Below are 20489 nucleotides of genomic sequence, written 5' to 3' on the forward strand. Positions count from 1 at the left end.
ATAGGTGTTATGATGTTATAATTAAAATTTAATGCTCCTATCTTTGGTTGTCCAAAAAATGCTTGGACAGTTTCTAATAACTATGAAGCGAGTTAAATGTACCACAAATTGAATGATAAATTGGTTAACTAGAAGAGAAATGGTGAGGGGCATCAATAGCAATATAGCATCATCATATACACGTAGTATATGATGTTAGTGTTACCTTTGTTTCCATACTTTTGAAGTGAGAAGAAAAAAAAAATGCCATATAATGAACTGAAGGAGTACAAATCACATATTATGCCAAGAGTTCGACAGCACAAGCCTGGTTAGATTGTTCATTAATTCTGGGAATTCTCAGTATGACCCATTTTTTAAGGGAGGCCGATCTTTAACCCACATAAGAGAGATAAACAAGATGAGATGCACATGAAAACTGCGAAAACAAGCACAAAATTTTAAACATCCAATGAGGATATTGGCTATTCTTTACTATTACTGTGAACATTATTGGATCACAGCACCAAAACTCAGTTCAAAACAGAATACTTTCAAAATGAAGGAGAATTTGCTATATATTTGGTACAGGGTGCCCATATATATAGACATTCCAACTAAGTTGTGAAAAATAAGTACCCCCATCAAGAAAGACCTAAACACCATTATAATGAAGTTTTGAATGAGATTGTAGATTTTTACTTCTTGGCGAAGCTCAGGGTCTTTGGATTGATTTCATCAATTTGAATCACTATAGTTTTTCCATTGTCTGCTTCAGTGCATGGAATAGATTCATTCTCTAGCAGTTTTAAAACCTGCATACAAGATTATAAGAACGAAGTCAACAAACAGATCAACAGACAAAAAAAATCACACAAGTTACATTCATCCTGCCTACTTGGGCTGCCCTTTGTATGCTATTCTGGTTGCCATATATCAGAGACTAGCCATTGTTAATTTTCCCTTAGCTTACACAGTATCAAAGGAAATCTCAGTTTTCCTTGCAAAAAAGGGACAGCAATTAACTAGTTTGGGTCCTATGGCCTGGCTCTCTTAGTCAGCCATCCTCCCCTTGCATATAATATTCTCATGGAGCAATGTGGCTACTTTTCCAACATTTAACAATTCAAGTATATAAACAAACAAAAATTTTAAATTGAATATTATCTAGTCAGTTGACATGATAAATTTCCTAAACAAATATATTTGAATCAAGGAATACTGGATAACATGAATATTTTAAAATATAACATACCAAACGTTTCAGACGCTTGTTCTTGTTCTCCCCACCATCATCCCCAACAGAAACCTTAAGATAGCGAATTGCTGAAATAATGCAAATTCTTTAGTGTCAGTCCAATCGACTAGGACAAATGGCAGTAAGTAATAACTGTAACTTACTCGGGATGCCTGAGAGATTAGATAGCTGACGCTTCAGAAGTTTAATGGCTTCTTTTAATTCAAGGGTACTTATGTCAAGCAACACCTCATCCTCTGGCCTGCAGCAGATAATCAAGCTTGTTAAATCAGAAGAACGAAGTAATGTGTCATGAAACAGCAGCAACCAATTTGAACTTAAACTAAGCTAACCTGGATTCCAGAACCTTCATTGCAGACTTTTCATCAGCATCTCTTGCCTTCCTGTTGTAGAATTGACACTAAAACACGGCCAGCAAAATGCAAATTAAAATTCAAAATATGCATAAAGTACTGCTCCATGATACAAGATGAATCAGTGCAGGGCACTAGCTACTTGCCTACAAATATTACAACCTACATTTCCAAACCACTAATTTGGAAAGTTACTGTAGTAGGGACATGATACTCTTAATGATGAATTTCAAAGAAAGTCTGCATTGGCATAGTGAAATAGCAGCGAAGGGCAAATGTGTAGCTTTAACTCAATTCCTCAAAGACAATCAATCAAATGTAGTCCCATTTAATAGGAACACAAGTAAAAAAAATATGCTACAATCAATCAGACAGCATATCTAGATTTCACAGGATTGCGATTGCAGGATCGGGAAATTATTGATCAGTGACCAGCTTATAATTGAAACTTGTTTTAATCTCTCTGTATCTGTCAATAACAACGGAAGTGCAGCATAGCAATGTCAGAACTTCCATGAACTTCAGATCAACTCCCTCGGCCCAGAAATAATAGTTGTATAAACCATTTCAGGGTTAACAGGGAGAAAAAAAAAAACAAAATAATATAAAATAAAAAATAAAAAAAAATTGCCACCTTTCTTAAAATAATAGTAAAGGATCCAAATGTTAATATTAATAGCCTTAGTTCACTTTATCTATTTACAACCTTGGTACAAGAATTAGCAAGAGGGAAAAAAAATCTAATGAGAGGAAAAGGATGTAATTGTGACAAGCAGAGGATCCAACAAGAAAACGATGAATGTATATTGATGATGTTATCACCATTAACAAGGGGCATTTCAGTCAAACCATATAAATTCTTAATTTTTGAGGTGGTGTTCTAACGTGACAATATAATGAATATTAATTCCCAACAGAGGAGTCTATGGCAAGACAGCATGAAGACCTAAAATCTAATGAAAAATGTAAAAATAAATGCTCAGGTCAGAATATTCGGAAATAAAAGGGGTCTGCATCAATTCCATAGCAACTTCAATAAAAACAGTCATTAATTTGTCTTCAAGGAACAAATAAAATTTATGACAGTGTGAAAATACTGAGCCATAAAAAGGAGCTGTGGGTTGCTACTTACAGTTTTGACCAAGCTTGCCAATAAAGACACAAAGCAAAGGTTCTAAGACATATCAAAGTTAATTTAGAACCAATAACCAGACACCAGACCAAGGACAGTACCTGTTTCATAAGCTTATTGGCCTTCTCACGATCACCCTTACTGTATGCCTCAGCAGCCTGACAAGAAAGAAAATAGGTTTAAAAAAAAAAAAGGGTTCATTATATATGCACATTCTTCATTGCACCCTCTAAAGAGAATGGCATACCTTAAAAGAAATAAAGGGACAAGAACATAAGATCAACAGGAAGAAAAAGCATCAACATAAAAAGACTACGCCCCCCACCCCTACCCCTTTAAGATTAAAGAAACCGTTATGTGCATAAAAACTAGAAAAACACAAAGAAAACAGAGGACAAGCCTCCTTGAAAGTAACAAGAGAGCAAGCCAGTCAAATTGGGCACCAAAGAAAAAATATCATAGGTCAAGTAAATAAAGCTTTACAAACACTAATTGCATTTACTCACAGCTTTGCAGTACTCTTTCATGATAGTCCAATACTCCTTAACGGCTTGACGAAGGGCTGGAAAGCTATCCTCATCATATTTGTCTATAACTAAAATATCAAGCATCAGTAAATACAATAGTGAATATAGTAAAGGACTGTGAGATTCCACTTTAACAGTATTAATAACAAACATATAGCCTTACTGTAATTCAAGTTAAAAGAACTAGTATCGGTTTACATCTTGCAAAGCAATAACACCACCCTGGGTTACGCTTGACAAAAATTATTTCACCAAGGTATAGCACAATGACAATCCAGTCTCGTGTTAAGCCTCTTGTTTGAAAAAATGACCCTAAAAATTAGTTCACCTAAGAGAACTTTTCCCATAAAACTTAGAAACCAACTCTTTAGACTAAATGCAAAAGCAGAAATCCACACACAGCTCTCCATTTTTAAAGCACAGAAAAGAGTTCTATCAACTGAAATCATTATAAAAGCACAATTTCTGGAGACTTCACTCATGGTAATGGGTCCAGGATCCTACCCAGACTCTATCGAACCCAACCCTAAAATACAAGCATGGGTCTTTCTTTTATAGACCCTATGGGTACAGGTAGGATATGGGTCTAGGTGGCATCGGGTAGGGTAAGGGTCCGGGTATAACGTTTCAGACCCAGACCCAGACCTACCCACAAACACTTGAGACCCAAACCCGCACATAGACCCACACAATATTTTAATTTAGAAAAGGTTACAATCTTCTTCTGCTTAAATGCCTTAATTCCATAAGTAGGGTCGGCTACATAAACCAACATGAGGACTTCCCTGGAGGCCATCCATCCTAGTATTACTCTCAATCATTGTGGCTCATGTCAAGCGATGTGACAAAATTTTACACTAGTTGTCACTGGTTTACCATTACCCTCCTCCTTTATCCTTGGGATTGACAGCGGGAGCGGAGTTTAGAAAAGGTTACAATATCAAATAAAATAAAATCTTAAGGATCTTGATTTTGTGGGATGTTGAAGCTGAAATCGAGTATGATACGAAAGACAACTACAAAATGAAAGGCTATTAAATTGTAATTGTGCACTAAATTTTACGACACTTTAAAATGGAATGTGCTTTTTAATAATAGTAATTTGTTTATTATCATTCTTATATTTTTTTATTTAATTGTTTCACAGTATGTCAAATTGATCGGTCATATTTTTATGTAATAGTTTATTTGTTTTTGGTGCATTACATACAATCTTACATTAAAATATACAAGTTGACAATTCAAATTTGGGAAAAAAAAGTTGGTGAATAACCCAAATTGGACCCTAGACCCTACCCAGGTAAGGGCCTTAAAACTTTAGACTCTAAGGGCCCGGGTATGGGTATGGGTATGGGTATGGATTAAAAATAATGGATCCGGATCCGGATACCACCCATAGCCATCCCTACTCAGGACCTCAGGTAACAACTATTAGTCTAGTAATTTAGAAAAAAAATATCAAATTTCAACACATAACCAGCAGCATACCTTCGTTGTAATCTGCTAATGGTTTCAAAGCAACAAATGTTTGCTCTATGCTAGTCTCGATCAAAGGTTCAACAGCTGTTCTCCCATATGTTCTCAAGGATCTAACTCTAGTTTTTCTAGGTAGCTCCTCTACCCTTTCAGGGGCTGAAAATAATGCTCCCAAAATTTCCTTCTGCAAATCATAATTAGCATTGTTCTTCCTACGTGATTCCTTATTGTTTTCTTTCACCGATCCATCATTACTGTATTAGAAAGTAAATAATATATATCAGCTATCGACATCCATAAAAGAAAATTAGAATGCAGGATTCCCTTCACCCATCTCTCCCTTTTCCCCTCCCAAACAAAACATAAAAAGATGCACAGAAAGGAAAATGAGGTATAATCACAAGTAGAATAGATGTAAGATGATGTTAAAGAAAGCAGGAACATAGTGAACCTTAGTGAAGAGCCAGACTGCAAGTTATTGGAATTTGGGCCATTCTTCAGATACACATACATCTCCTGAGATTGTTACAAAATCCACATGAGTAGACATACATAACATTATAAGATTTTCAGGCCTACAACTCTTTGAAAACAGCTACAAACTTATGATTAAATAAATGTGGTTATGCAGTTAGTTCTTAAGTAAATTGTGAAGAGTTTTTTTGAAGATAAGGAAGAAATTCATATTAAAAAAAAAAAAAATACATAGGACAAAGGTGCTTCTCTCAGAAATCAACAGCAAAAAATAGCATGGCAATCATTTTTAACATGAACGGAAAGCAAGATTAATATATACCACAAATGCTGACACTGAGTAGATAGTTCCAGAGTCCTCCCCCCAACCACCACCAAAAAAGAAAAAACTACTATTTAGCACCAAAGGATAACAATAATCCAGACTACTATATGCTAAAAAAGCTGACGACCACTTGAATCTAGTCCTTATAAACCCACATTCCCATACATAATAGCAAAGCATATTGAAACACTACATTTCTCCCAATCCTTAAATAATTGATAGAATAGTGCAGACAAACAGAAGCTGAGGTGTGAGGAAGCATACTGGACTTGAGACTTAAAACACCATGCAACTAGTCCCACCAACTTGAAGGCACAAAGCTAACGTATGTGACGTATCCACACCCGAGGGAGAGGGGGGGGGGGGGGGCAGTCACAGAATTAGCAAATGAAATCGATGTTGAGGATAAGAATCTGTTAAATCACATCATCCACACAAACAATTTAACCTTCTTAGAGATCATGGATACCATATAGTACAAAAATCCATCACTGCAATAAATTGTAAAAATTATTGCATTTTAATCACAACTCTTGTCAAATTTAATAATGAAGAACATCAATGCTTCCATATAGTCAAAGTAATATCAACGAGAACTTAACATAAAACTTCATGTGTAAAGCTAGTGGCAAGCAGACAAAAGTACCAGCAGAATACTCTGCCTTTACCCACACATCTAAAAGCCTCAATCACAGATTGTGAATACACTTCTTGCACAAAATTAAAGTTTTATCATTTGAAATTTACAGCACAGTGCAGTACAATTGAGATGTGGATGTAAAATCATGCAAAATTTTAATTTGTTTAATAAAATGAACACAGAATGCGATTCAAAGATACAGGCACAGATACTAAAATATATTGGTTAATGCAGACATGAAATTTGCACAGGTAATAACAGGAAGAATACCATAGCTTCTTCCTCTTAAAAAACCAGAACTTACTTTTTCGGCACAGCCACTTATAACATCATCACTCTTCTCAAGGGTTGAAGCTGATAGATCAACAAGAGTCTCCATACTCTGATTTTCAAACAAAATACATAAATTGTTAGTAGATGTATCTTGTATTCCCAGTGTCCGAATAACTCATATTATAAAGACATTTGTTACAAGTTATCCGAATATCAAAAAGAAGAAATGACGATTTTCTCTCATATTGACCTCTCAAATATAGTATGTAATCCACCCTTAAAAAAAGAAGCAAATCAAGAAAAGTATTCAAGATCCCTATCTTACACGTATCATTGATCCCGTGTGCGATTTTATTTTCTGTAAATGACTAGTATCTAGGCCAATGTTGGGGCCCTTGGATAAGAAACCCAAACCATGACTCATCAATATACTAACATTTCTGTATTGATGAGTCATGATTTGGGCCTCTCATCCATGGGCCCAACGTTGGCCTATATACAAGGCTATTACAAAAATGAAAATTCACACATGATCATGATAACAGGCTAGATTCCTTTCTTACACGTATTATTGATCATGTGTACATTTTCATTTCTGTAACAACCTTGTGTCTAGCCAATGCTAAGCCCACATATGAGAGGCCCAAATCATGACTCGTCAATATTGCTGTAACCTTCAACTCTATTGATGTAATCTTAAGATAAGTTAAAGATGACATGTTGGTTAGTGGTACTGTGGTAATTTGTTGATGTAACCCTCTTCTTCATCTGAGGGTCTGAATCCCACCCCAATCACTTTTTTATCTATTCAATTTATTTTCTTTTCCTTAATTCATACACTTCCTTTGCTCTTATTGTTTCACTTTTGCACTATTCACACACTAACCTTTATTCGCCTTTTGTGATTTACTAGTTGTTTGTGATTAATATTTATGGGCTTTGCGTTATTGATAATTGTTTTGTTTGTAATACATTGCGCGGTAGCCCAATTTTGCTAAATACTTATTATAATTTAATTACGGTTAATGTGTAGATGATGCATATTTGTTAGCATTATGCTTGTACAATTTGTTTATGTTAGAAATGTTCATATATTGTGCGAATAGTTTCTAGGAAAAAGGAATGTTAATTTGCTTGATGGGTATGGGAGTAAGTGTAGTCCATGAAACTCACATGTTTGGTCAACTCATATGACAAATTTCAAATATGATTCTCGGTATCAAATGAAAAAATAAATAAATAAATAAATTAAATAAAAAATAAATTAAACATCAAAACAAACATAGGAATATCTGAAATATCATAAAAGTTTATTATTCACTTTCCCAAATTACATGCAATATTTTTACATATTTTGAGTGAATTATTCTAAGGTCTTACAACATAAGAATGTGATTAGTAGATTAAGATTATTTCACTTATTATTTTTAGAGGTAACACTCTTCCTAACCTTAAAAAAAAAATAAAAAATAAAAAAAAAAAGATTTGGAAAACAAGTAAAAAAAATTAAAGAAATGGACAAGTAACAAATGATGTAATAGTATACAAAAAAATAAATAGAAAATTTTGACATAAATAATCCCAACTTTCGGTCATCCTTTTTGTTGCTTTTGTTGATCCCTTTCGGTTACATATAACAAAAACAAAAGTTTGGATTATTTTAAGAAAAATACCTATATAGGCTATATAAGTTGGAATTATTCAAGAATAATCAAATATTAGAATTATTATTGGAAGATGGTTGAAAGTTAGAGATTACTTATGTCAATCTACATATAAGATAGTAGTGCCTACATGGTAAAGTTACAATTCATTTTTGGTATTCTCACTTTTATAAGGTGTATACGTACATAAGGAAATATATATTCATGTGAAGTTTTATTTGAAACATCTCAATAAATCTAATCATAATATCTACTTTCACCAGTATATTTTAGTTTCAACATTTTGGACTATAACGTTTGCCACTGCATAAGTTCAACCTTTTAATAGATAAGTAAAAAAAAATAGACATTAATACTTAAATCTATGCTTCAAAATAATATGCTATCAATAAGAAAGGTGAACTATATAGTAAATAAAATTAACTACTGTCTCTAATATTGTGCTAGATCACCATTGCAATGAAGATACGGTAAGTATTATTATTATTTTTCCTTATATTTTTTATGTAATCACATCCTAAAATTTATGTTATGGTATACATTTTGGACTAAATATTGATAATGAACATTTTATTTATTAATTTATTTCAATAAAGAAGCAATTATGATATTAAGAAAAGGATCGAGCATGGTGTTATTAAATTATTTTATCATGATGGATAAAAGTTTTAAAAAAAAACACCTTTATTTTTTTTAGAAAGCTTTAGATGAAAAAACTTTTATATATATGGAGTAGTAGACAAAGTATGCATCATAAAATCTTTGTAATTTAGTTTTCCTTATTATAATTTATGATATGATAATGCTATCAGGCCACAAAGAGGGATTGTGGATGAAAAAAAATGAATAAAAAGTTGTCATAAAAGGAAGGATTTTTTGACATTTACTACCACTAAAAGTGGCTGTCTTCAGATTCACTATCAGTTTTAAAAAAAAAATTTACTTTACTACCAGACAAAACAGAATTTGTTAAAAATAACTACCACTTAACGGAATCCGTTAGGATTTCCGTTAAGTTAATTTTTTAAAAAAAAAATTAAAAAAAGAAAAGAAATAACCCTGCCACCCCCTCCCTAAACTGCCACCCACCCCTCCCCCTCCCCCCCGCCGGCGGCCGGCACCAAAAGAGTCGGTCGGCGCCGGCGACCTTACCCCCCTCTCTATTCCTCACCCACGAGCCACCACGACACCACCCAAACCCCAAACCCAGACCACCACCACCACCGACAACCCTATACCCAAAACCCACGAACCCAGACTTCACCGCCACCACGACACCACCCTAACCCCCAAACCCAGACCACCACCACCGACAACCCCTCCCCTCGAAAACCCACCTCGATCCCAGCCAAAACCCCCAATTGAGCAAATCTCAAACCCTGATTCAAGGGAAGGGGCTGGGATCGGGGCTTGGATCGGGTTTTCAAGGGGAGGGGGTGGGGTTGGCTTCGTGGTTGGTCGCAATTTGGTGACGGTGTTGGTGCTGCTGCTGAAGGGGGGATATGCCGCTGTGCGTGGTGGTGTTTTGCGGTGCTGGTGCTGGTGCTAATGGAGGATGTGTGGTGCGTGGTGTTGCCTCGACGATGAAGGTGGGTGCTGCTGCAAGATTTTGCGGTGGTGACGGTGGAGGGAGGTGTTGTGTGCGGTGGTGAGACAAAGATCGTTGTTGGTGGTAGTAGGGAGGGAGGCTGGAGGGTGGCAAGGTGGCTAGACGGTGGTACAGCCCTAGTGACGAAAATTATAACGGTGTAAGGCATAAGGTAGTTATTTTTAACAAACTCTGTTTTGTCTGGTAGTAAAGTAAAAAAAATTTTAAAACTGGTAGTGAATCTGAAGACAGCCACTTTTAATGGTAGCAAATGTCAAAAAAATCCTAAAAGGAATAAAGTAAAAGTGAGTAGAACTTAGAAAACAAAGTAAAACGAAAAGTGAGTAAGACGCTTGGTTTTAAAAAGCGCGCCTCGCTCCCAGGCGCTAAGAATAGGCTTTAGCTAGGCGAGGCTCAGTCACCTACGGAACCCGCGCCTCAAGGCGCCTTTGGTAAGGTGCGCCTTTGTGCCTCAAGGAAAGTAACTAAGATTTATGTTATAAATTGAAGAATGGTGGACATTTTTTCAAATTCAGACTACCTTAGCTTTACATATATCATTATTTAATTTATTATGAATCTTTTTAATTGGTACTTAAGTACAATCAAAGTAAGAATTAATTTGAAATAAATATATAAATACATGCGCCTTGCATACAAAAGGCGCGCGCCTTCGCCTTGCGCCTAGGCTGCAAGGACCATTTGCGCTTTGGTGCGCCTTGCAACTTTTAAAACTAAGGTAAGACGTAGGAAAACGAAGGTAGTATTTCTGATCTAATTTACAGGAGATTTTGAACTAGGTTACCCATGTCCCCAATGATACCGTTCAGCCTGACTTTCTTCCTTTTTAGGAGTGTATTACATACCAATGATACCATATTTTAAAGGGCAACAATGAGATAAAATCTTTATTTTAACTTTACTACTCAAATGGATTGTTAAGAAATGAAATTTGCTTTAAATCCTAACTGTGGAACTGATGTTATCAAAAGTCAAAGGAAAGGGAGGGTAAGTTGAAAGAATTGACTGAATATCTTTGCAAAGAGGAAAATTTCAGGTAATGACATGATAATCAGATATAGCTTTGGACACTAGTTTTGATGAGGCTGTAGATGAAACAAAATTCTTTAGAAATTCATGATGTTAATACGTCTTGGATGCAACAAAACCTATAGCTCTCAACAAGGTCAGGCAGTTACATAAACATGATATACAAGTAATTAAATATGTTAACAATACAATTAAGAGATGAAGTTTAAACCTATATCTTCTGCCTTTAATTGAAAGAAAAGCTCTACCTTTTCCAGATCATATCCACAGAGCCCTGCAAATTCAGCATTCTCTCTACATCATATATCCCTCATCACAAAACAACTTAATATAATAGTGAACCTCAGAAAGAGAAGGAGTAAGTACAAATTTAACAGATATTTATTGTAACCAGTATCAAGTCACTTCAGTGGAAAAGCAAAAAGAACAATAGCATTGTACTCATGCTATAAACAAGGAGGAGGTTTAAGTTGAGAATGAAAATGAGAGAGAGAGAGAGAGAGAGAGAGAGAGATTGCCTTCCAAATATTAAACCATGAAATAAGATCTCACTCTTGTAAGCAACTCTTCACGGCCTTCAGATCAATTTTAGTCTTTATTAGTTATTCAAAGCGGCATGAAGTTATCAATAGAAAATAATTAATGGATTCCTCATATTCTTGTGTTGAATTCAAACAGGTGTTTTACACTGAGTTTTTGCCATGAAAATAGTTAAGATATTCAGTGGGACAATGGGAGTTTTGACAAAACTTTATGTCTAGAGATCAATCAATTTTTAGAGAAAGAAAACCACCGACACCTATAGCCAGCCTTTAATACAATAACCATTTGAGAAAAATAAATTTTGACCTGTGTAGAGCAGCATCTAGAATACAAGATCATGTGATTAACATATGTCAGAAATTCAAAAGGAGTGTGATTGAACTGAAAACACAACTCACCAAGAACTTGATGGATCATTTGCATGTCGAGTTGAAACCCATCTCCAAGCATTTTGAAAAGAAAGTCTTCAATGTCTCCATGCAAGCTATCATCCTTCCCAGTATTATTAAATGAGGCAGAAAATGATTCATTTGAGAGTACTTCAGATGATCGCATTCTTATAGATTCATTTGAGTGAACTTCAGATGATCGAATTCTAATAGATTCATTTGAGTCAACTTCAGATGATTGAAATTTTGTAGATTCATTTGTTGACATTAATGACTTCAGACATTCTCCTCCAGAATTCCCAGAAACATAGTTGTTTGTGGGACCTTTACCATTTCCTTCATCAATACATAGATACTTTGAGGTGCCTTCAGCACATAAATCTAATGATGATAAAGAAGTTGTATCTATGCCATCTTTGGATTCACAAGTCGCTGCAGTAGTTCCCTGTAATTCGTAAAGAATGTCACCAGCCAAGTCCACATTACTATTTGCTTGGGAGTAAGCAGAAGCTAAAGTCTCCAGTGAAAAAGAGGACCCAAAAGCTTCAAGCAGCAGCTCCATATCCTTATTACAATCTCTGGTTGATGAATTGCAAGAGCTGGCCGCCTCCATGTCTGGGGATGAATAACACATTGAAAAAACCATTCAAAAAGTAATATAAAACATGAATGGTCTTTTACATTAAAGAAACCTAAGCCAGGAGAAAGCTCATGCAATAACAATGCAGAAATCATTACCAGATTTTGTTAAAGCGTCATCATCTAAATCTAATAGTGGAATAAACTAAGGGTGAGCAGGGTTTAAGTTGTAACACAATATAACATGCACGCGGCCTTGAGGCTTGAGCTAGCCATATGAGTAAAGAAAATGCAGCATACAATAGTTAATCACATTTCCACAAGCATTAAACCTTCAAAAAAAAAAAAAAAAAAAAAAACTAGAATTATCCCTCTGGGTAGAAACCTCTTTCTGACAAAGTTCCAAGCCACTAGAATAACAAATTAAAGGTCTCCGTGTATCTTTTCTCCCTATCACCCCAAAGTCACACTAAACCAAATGTTAGCATGTAATAATTAAAGTAACTATGGAACTAAAAAGATACATAGAGGTCATATGACCATTTGAAGGGGAAAAAATGCAAGCAAACAAACAAGAGCTTCAAGAGTTGTCAGAATAGAATTAAATTTCCAAAATATCACTTAGTACACCCATAATACCAATTATCAACATCGAGCTAATACGTATTTTTTCAGTTCAGCATTGTTCTTCAATCTCCATGCACCATCAGAATATATAGCAACAAAGTTCCTTTAGTTTAAGATATCATGCGTATCATATCACACTAACTAATTCAAGCAAGGGAGCACAAATGTCAGAAAAGGCCAATTTTACAGTAGGAGGTTTACATGGTGATGGAAGGCTTACGAAAGTCACCCGATACAGTCCTGAACCACCACGTAAATCAGTAGCTACTCGTATCCTGGAAGGTAAACATCAAGAAAAATTACTGTACATGAAATTTGTCATGCAAATTAGATTTCATAACTGAGAAAAAAAGTATCTCTAATCATTTCAAATACCACATAACATAACTAACCAAATAATCACTTCATTCAACTATTATAAATTACAATTTCTGAATACAAAAGAAACATCTAAGATTCCAACTCGGCTAATTTTTTGAAATTCTCAATTTAATTTGGCCCCAAATGAAGTGTCAAGTGTCCGTACCCGTTTCGAAGTGTCGAGTATCCAACACGGGTAATTCAGGTGAAATGAAGAACTCGAGCACCATAGCTAATAAACAATTTTAATGACAAACTATTTCAATTATACATTTCACAAATTTTTTCAAAAAACAATACACACCCCAAAATTCAAAATTTTCAAAAACAAAAGACAAAATTCGTAACAAATGACAACATAATCAACCAATAATTCTCTCACAAACGCAAATTCTACAATTTTTGGAGCATCAAACATCAAAAAAAAAAAAAAAAAAAAAAAAAAGAATCAACAAACAACAAAAAGATGATAATCAACAACACAAAAGAACAATGCAGATTAATTAAAGATTTAAAATTTAGTATAAGAAGAAATTGAGGAGAACTTACAGAAAGAATGTGGAGATTCTTGAATGGAGAAAGAGAGAGTGAAGAAGTAGAGAGAAGAATATTGTTGAACAAGGAAATGAAAATGAAGGCAGATTTTGTGTGACGTGGTTTGGGTATACGTATAACGTATGACTCTCCGAGTACTATTTTTGGCGCTCCTCTTCTACTTTGGACATGCTAGTGTGCAAATGTGCAATGAATGAAATTTCGTATCTATTTCATTAATTTTTGGTCACTCTAACAATTTTTCCGATTTCCGCACGCCTCGGCTAATGAGGGTAGAGGTGTCAATTCGGATGATTGGATTGGGTTGGGTCGAGTTAATTTTCAAAGTTGAGTCATGCTTGTGTCTATGCGAGTCGAAATCTGAATCGGATATTTTTTGGGTCGGTTTCGGATCAGGTGCATTTTGACACCTCTAAATAAAGGTTGGGCGAGTGCTTGTCGCGAACAGATAGCTTCTCCCCGGTGTTTAAGTGTAACTATTTTCTCGCTTGTGTTTACGTATGATGTTCTTCTTTTTTTTTCTTGTTTTTTATTGTGTATTTGTGTGTTTTATGGTTATTACACAAGTGAGGTAGGACTTGGAACGAGTCTTGAGAAATCAAGTATATGTGATGCTTCTTCTCGCGTAATATTCTATTTTGTTTGGAATGGTTTTATGGGTGAGAGTGATGACTAATAACCAACTAGACCACCTTATGTCCTTATACAATTTTAAAAACAAGTGCTAAAGGGGAGGTACTTAAATATTACAATTTCACAGTAAAAAAAAAAATGAGATTACAATGTGCACTTTGATTACAAAAATCTATAAATTAGGAAATCAAAATCAACAAATTAGGATAGATAATCATGTACAACTAGCCCATTTGGGTAGCTAAAAAAAATCATGTACAACTAAGCAAATCATACATGAGATACATATATATGAAGATACAAGTCAAATATAATATAGAGATTACATTTAATTGTACAAATCATATTCATACCATGCCATTGTAAAACGGACAGGTGGATGGTCGAGTCAAAAGTCTAATATTAGGATATGGCATTTGAAGGCGAAGATATGCATGTGAAATTAAAAGCATCATTTAATTTATTTCTTTTACCAGTACTCCCTCTATCCCAAAATAATTGAATTGTTGGACTTTTTTTCTCTATTCATACATCAACTTTGGTTATTCCTAGTTTTTTTACTAACATAATAACAACATATTTTATCATAAAATATGTTGTTAGATAGGTGTTAATTTAAAGTTTCATAATATAATTTTTTTCTATAATTTTCATTAATATTTACTTATGTAAAAATAAGGTCAAATTAGTGTCTCGACATATGTGCAAAGTTTAACTGACAATTAGAAAAAACAATTTACAAAATTCTCTGTCCTCCAATTTTTTTTTTCAATGCAAACAATAAATTTTTCTAAATTACAACTCTCAAACCATGGAGGTCTATTGGTAGACATTTTGTCCATGTGTTATTTTGTAGATGAATTAACTTATGACAATCTTACTTAACTTTTAACTAACTGTTTCATTTTAAAGTACTTATGTTTTTTTTTTTTAAGAACACTAGAATGCTAAATCTAATATATATATATATATATATATATATATATATATATATATATATATATATATATATATATATATATATATATATATATATATATATATATATATAGGGGAGGGATCCGGTGAGATCGAATAGCTTCATATGTGAGAATTCATACTTATATGAGAACTGATTTAAAATTTAGAACATGTGGGTAAAAATTTAGAACATGTGAATAAAAATTTAGATTATGTGACTCAAATTAAAATTTTGAACATATGAGTAATAATTTAGAACATTTGTGTGAGTAATAAGTTTTGAACATCTGATTTAAGAATTAGAACAAGTGATTAAAATTTTATAAAATTTGCTTTATGAAATTTTAAACATACTAGTAAAATTTGGAACATCTGATTTAAGATTATGAACATGTTTAGAACATCTGATTTAAGATTATAAACATGTGAATAAAGATTTAGAACAAACTAATATAGAATATAGAAAGTGTGAGTAAAGTATTTAGAACATACGAGTAAAAAAATAGAACATTTGCTTTGAAATCTGGAACATATAATTAAAATTCTTAGAACACACGTTTTAAAATTTAGAACATATAAGTTAAAATTTTGGAACAAGTTATTTAAAATTTATGATATCAAATTTAACTAATTTATGGTTTAGAACATGTGAGTACTAAATTGGAAATTTTGATTTAATTAAGAACACATAAGAAAAAGTTTAGAACATCAGATTTAAAATTTAGAACATATGAGTAAAAATTTTAAACATGAAGAGTGTTCTCACATATGAAAAATTCTCACATAAGAAAAATTCTCACGAGAGCCTTCCCCTATATATATATATATATATATATATAGGAAGGCTCATGTAAGAACCCTCCTCTATATAAGAACCCATTATATATAAGAACCCATCTGGACCATTGATTTTATTTGATCTAAAGGCTGAGATTAATTAGTGAGTAATGGCATTTTTGTAATTTGCTGAACATAAACCCCTAAATGTATTACTTTAACAAGTTGACGTTTCATTTATTATATCCTCTTTGAATTGAGCAACCCACTTCTCTCCCTCTCTCCCCTCCATTGAAGCATCTATTTAAAGTTTTGAACCTCCATTAAAGCCGCATCTAAGCTTTCTATCCTCAATTAAAGCAGCATCTAAGCTAATTATTCTCCATTGAAGCGGCATCTAAGCTAACTATCCTCCATTAGAACATTTTGTAAGTTAATTATCTTATAATTACAAAAGTAATTTTTTTTTTTTGCAATTGGACATGCCAAAATCACGTACAATTCAAATGAAATTTCCAACCTATGTTGTAAGTTATATTAAATTTAAGATTAAATTAGTTATTGCAATTTCAGATTATTTTTTTCGATTTTTTTGGGCATAAATACTGATTACTATATTTTGATTTTTTTGCCAAAATTTCTGGTGATTATTTTTCGATTTTTTTTGGCGAAATTTCAGGGGAGGGTGTTTGAAGGTTAATTAGGCTTGTAGCTTGTCATAGTTGGTTAGTAATGGGCTAGGAGATCATTAGCAATAGGATTAAAAGTTATTAATTCTTATAGTTTGCTAGCTACTTGTGAAATAATGCAGTGTTAATGTTTTAGGTAGTAATTGAGTTCTTATCAACATAATGTAATGTGCACACCAAGTGTTTGATAAAAGTCTTTGATATGATGTTACATATGTTTGAGTTTTAATTAACTTAATACATATCATTTAGTCTTAGGGGTAATCATAATTTGCGCGTAAGAACCAATCTCAACCTTTACTAGTTTTGATCTAACCATCTAAAATGATCCTTTAGTAATGACATTGACAATTTCGTATTTAGAACATAGAAAAAAATTTAGAACATAAGCTGAAAAAATTTAGAACATAAGCAGAAAATTTTAGAACATCATAGCAAAAATTTAGAACATAAACAACTAAAATGTTAGAACATAAGAAAAATAATTTAGAACATAAGTTGAAAAATAATTTAGAACATAAGTTGAAAAAAAATAATTTAGAACATAGGAAATATTTTGAACATAAGCTGAAAAAATAATTTAGAACATAGGAACAAATTTAGAACATAATTTAAAAAACAATTTAGAACATTATTAAAAATAATTTGGAACATAAGTAGAAAAAACTTAGAAAATAGGAAAAGCTTTAGAAATAAGCAGAAAAAATAATTTAGAACATAAGTTGAAAAAAAAAAATTTAGAACATAATCTAAAAAAAAAAATTTAGAACATTATTGGAAAAAATTTGGAACATAAGTAAGAAAATTTTTAGAATATAGGAAAAACTTTATAACATAAGTTGAAACAAATTTAGAACATAGGAAAAAGTTTAGAACATAATTAGTGTTCTTACATAAGAAAGGGTTCTTATATAAGGTGGGGTTCTTACCAGATCCCTCCCCTATATATATATATATATATATATATATATATATATATATATATATATATATATATATATATATATATATATATATATATATATATATATATATATATATATATTTCTAATTCTAATCCCCTTTTTTGGGTACCAATTTTTCCATTTACAACCCCCTTTTCATTTGATTTTCTCCCAAATATTATAAAATTATACAAAGTAGAAAGTTGATAATCCTCATTTTGTTCTTCTTTTAAACCCAGAAAAAAAAAAACCATCAGTTACTTTAACTCAACTCTCACACACAATTCTCAATTGTTTCTTCTTCATTTTACGCCTGAAAAGTTTTAAGCCATGAGTCTTTTTGGCTTAGGCAGGTGAGCAACAATTTCTCTATTTATTTCGAATTATTTGAGCATGTGTTAGTGATTTATGTTCTATGTTAAGTTATGGGTTGATGCTAGTTAATATTTTGTGGGGTGTGATTTTCATTGATTAAGTTATGTTCAAGATCTCTTTTTTGTTGTATTGAATTATGGGTTTTGAATGAGTATGAGATTTCTGAACTCTTGTTGAGAGTAGTGATGAAGAGGATGAGGTTTAACAATGGAAGAAAGAGAGTACAAAGGAGGGAAGAAGGAAAAAAGAAAGAAGTTAACCCCGTTAACTATCCGTCCAAAAAACCATAAAAAAATGCCATTTTGCAAGTTCAGGGTTACCACTGACAGGGCTGGAAAGTAGGGGATTATTTTGGAAAAAGGGCCTAAGTTCAGAGTTACCCTGGATAATTTCCCTAAAATAAATAGTGGTGAAAGTGGGAGATAACTCTAGGTATGTGAAAATAATATGGTAAAATCTCGTCAAAATAATAATAATAATAATAATAATAATAATAATAATAATATGGTAAATGTGAGTTAAAATAAATAGTGGGTGAAAGTGAAAGTGGGGGATAATTCAAGTTGTTAAAGTTTTTTTTTCCGATTTTAGGAAATCATCGGATAGATTCTCATCCCGCCCTTGTGGCTCTGTTAGCACAAAATATAAATAATGGGTAATAAACTTTGCCAAAAATTACAAATAAGAGACTGCAAGTTTCAAAAATTGCAAATTAGAATTTCAAATAAATTTTTACGTAACTCTATTACCTCCTATAACAAATTATCAAGCATTTACAAATTTGTAAGGCAAAGTCTTTGGTGCATCGGATGTACAATAGATTATAGTGCACCAGATTAAAGTAACCTTTTTGGTTAGTATAGTAACCAAAAAAAGGTATAGTGACCCTTATTATTCACCATTTTATATATTGATTTAAAGTGAATAATGGGTCATTACTATATTGATATAAATGGTCACTACATACTTGGTGTACAATACATTTATTGTGTATCTGATGTATACAATAACTTCTGAATTTGTAATGAGTTTCGTATTTAGGGAAGGATTTTAGATTTCGATCCATTTCTTTTTCCCCCCTTTTTTTTGATAAAAGATTTCCATCCATTTCTAACTCTTAAGATATGAATATCTTTCTTTAAACAACTTTGGTTTTTGCTATAAGAGGTAACTACTTAGTTTAATCATATGCGATGAACAATTTTAAAAGATGACATGGTAAGATAAGATATATGGGATAGTTTAATACTTGTATAATTTTTTTAAATAGATATGAGCTACTGGATAAATTTGTACATATTTTTGTTTTTCTTATTTTAATTAAACAAGGTAAGAAATGCACGCGTATGCGTGCATAGTCTTAAAAAAATTGTTTATTTTTTTATATTTTTATATTTTTTTATTTATTTAATTTTAATTTTATATTTTTTTTCTATTTCTCTTTTAAGTAAAGGGTAGTCCGTATTTTATTTTTTGTTTAGATAAAATAGATATGTTTTTTTGTTTTTATTTTCAAAACAAAAAGATTTTTTAAAAATAAAAAGTGTACGGAGTAACTTTTTTATTTTTCTAGTTTTTGTATTTTATTTTTTATTTACATAATATTTTCTTGTTTAAATTTCTTATTTTTTCTGTCATATATTAATATGAGAACTCATATTATATTATAATTCTATTTTTTAATCTTATCCTATTACTTATTTTCCTTTTGTAATTAAAGATTTCTATTTTTATTTTTTTAGCTAAGATAGTAATTTTTTTTTTATAAACATGTGACATATTTGAAATTAAAATAAATTTGATATTAAAAAAATTTAATTGGAAAGAATAACAACTTAATTATTGGATGGACAAATTCAATTTTGATGAATGGATACAATTGTGTGGTCTATATACACATGCATATCATTATATCTTTATTTACTTACATAAGATATTTTTTTAAGTTAAGAGTATACTCTGTATATAAGATTTTTTTAAAACATTAAGTAATTTAGATAAATATTTTTTCATGTTTGTAAAAATATTTTTTTATTTTTAAAATTTCTGTATTTGAGGGCAAAAAGGTCCACACAAAAGTTATCGACCAAATTTAATTTGAGTGTTTGCTTTATAATATAACATAGATATGTAATTTTGGGTAAATTTATTTTATGCCTTTATTTTTTAGATTTAATTTAGTATAACTTTTGAAATATAAATGTGATATAATAGATAAATATAAATTTTTATACGGAGTATTTTTAATATAATAATTTTTATCTTATTTGGCAAAATAATTTAATGAAAGGCCAACAAATATCTCTCATATCAATATCT

The 20489-nt window shown here is 32.0% G+C and overlaps 1 protein-coding gene across 4 annotated transcripts; it reads right to left on the bottom strand.

Moving 5' to 3' along the window:
- Positions 1-391: 391 nt before the first annotated feature.
- On the bottom strand, positions 392-13877 carry SDE5 (silencing defective 5). 4 transcript variants are annotated; one of them, XM_081661547.1, is made up of 13 exons: positions 13787-13869; positions 13079-13152; positions 11681-12286; positions 10988-11013; positions 6469-6546; positions 5177-5241; positions 4738-4979; positions 3229-3311; positions 2824-2880; positions 1570-1637; positions 1381-1478; positions 1235-1305; positions 392-794 (listed from the first exon to the last, which is right to left on the bottom strand). In XM_081661547.1, exons 3-13 carry the CDS (start codon positions 12282-12284, stop codon positions 678-680), a joined length of 1509 nt encoding a protein of 502 aa, XP_081517673.1. In that variant the 5' UTR covers positions 12285-12286; positions 13079-13152; positions 13787-13869; the 3' UTR covers positions 392-677. The 4 variants fall into 4 exon arrangements, with proteins under 4 accessions (XP_081517673.1, XP_081517672.1, XP_081517675.1 ...); XM_081661546.1 differs by having other exon boundaries at positions 401-794; positions 3229-3317; positions 13098-13152; positions 13787-13877; XM_081661548.1 differs by having other exon boundaries at positions 403-794; positions 3229-3317; positions 13787-13860.
- Positions 13878-20489: the final 6612 nt, after the last annotated feature.

This window comes from Chenopodium album, chromosome 22, assembly GCF_948465745.1.
Source record: "Chenopodium album chromosome 22, dcCheAlbu1.1, whole genome shotgun sequence".
NCBI lineage: Eukaryota > Viridiplantae > Streptophyta > Magnoliopsida > Caryophyllales > Amaranthaceae > Chenopodium > Chenopodium album.

Bases quoted from the DNA above. Each gene is read 5' to 3' on its own strand.
- SDE5 (XM_081661546.1), bottom strand. From the start codon at position 12,284: ATGGAGGCGGCCAGCTCTTGCAATTCATCAACCAGAGATTGTAATAAG. The intron at 5,242-6,468 runs GTAAGTTCTGGT...TAACAATCTCAG, and splicing joins TAAGTGGCTGTGCCGAAAAA to GAGATGTATGTGTATCTGAA. The intron at 2,881-3,228 runs GTGAGTAAATGC...CTTTCTTGTCAG, and splicing joins TGAAAGAGTACTGCAAAGCT to GCTGCTGAGGCATACAGTAA.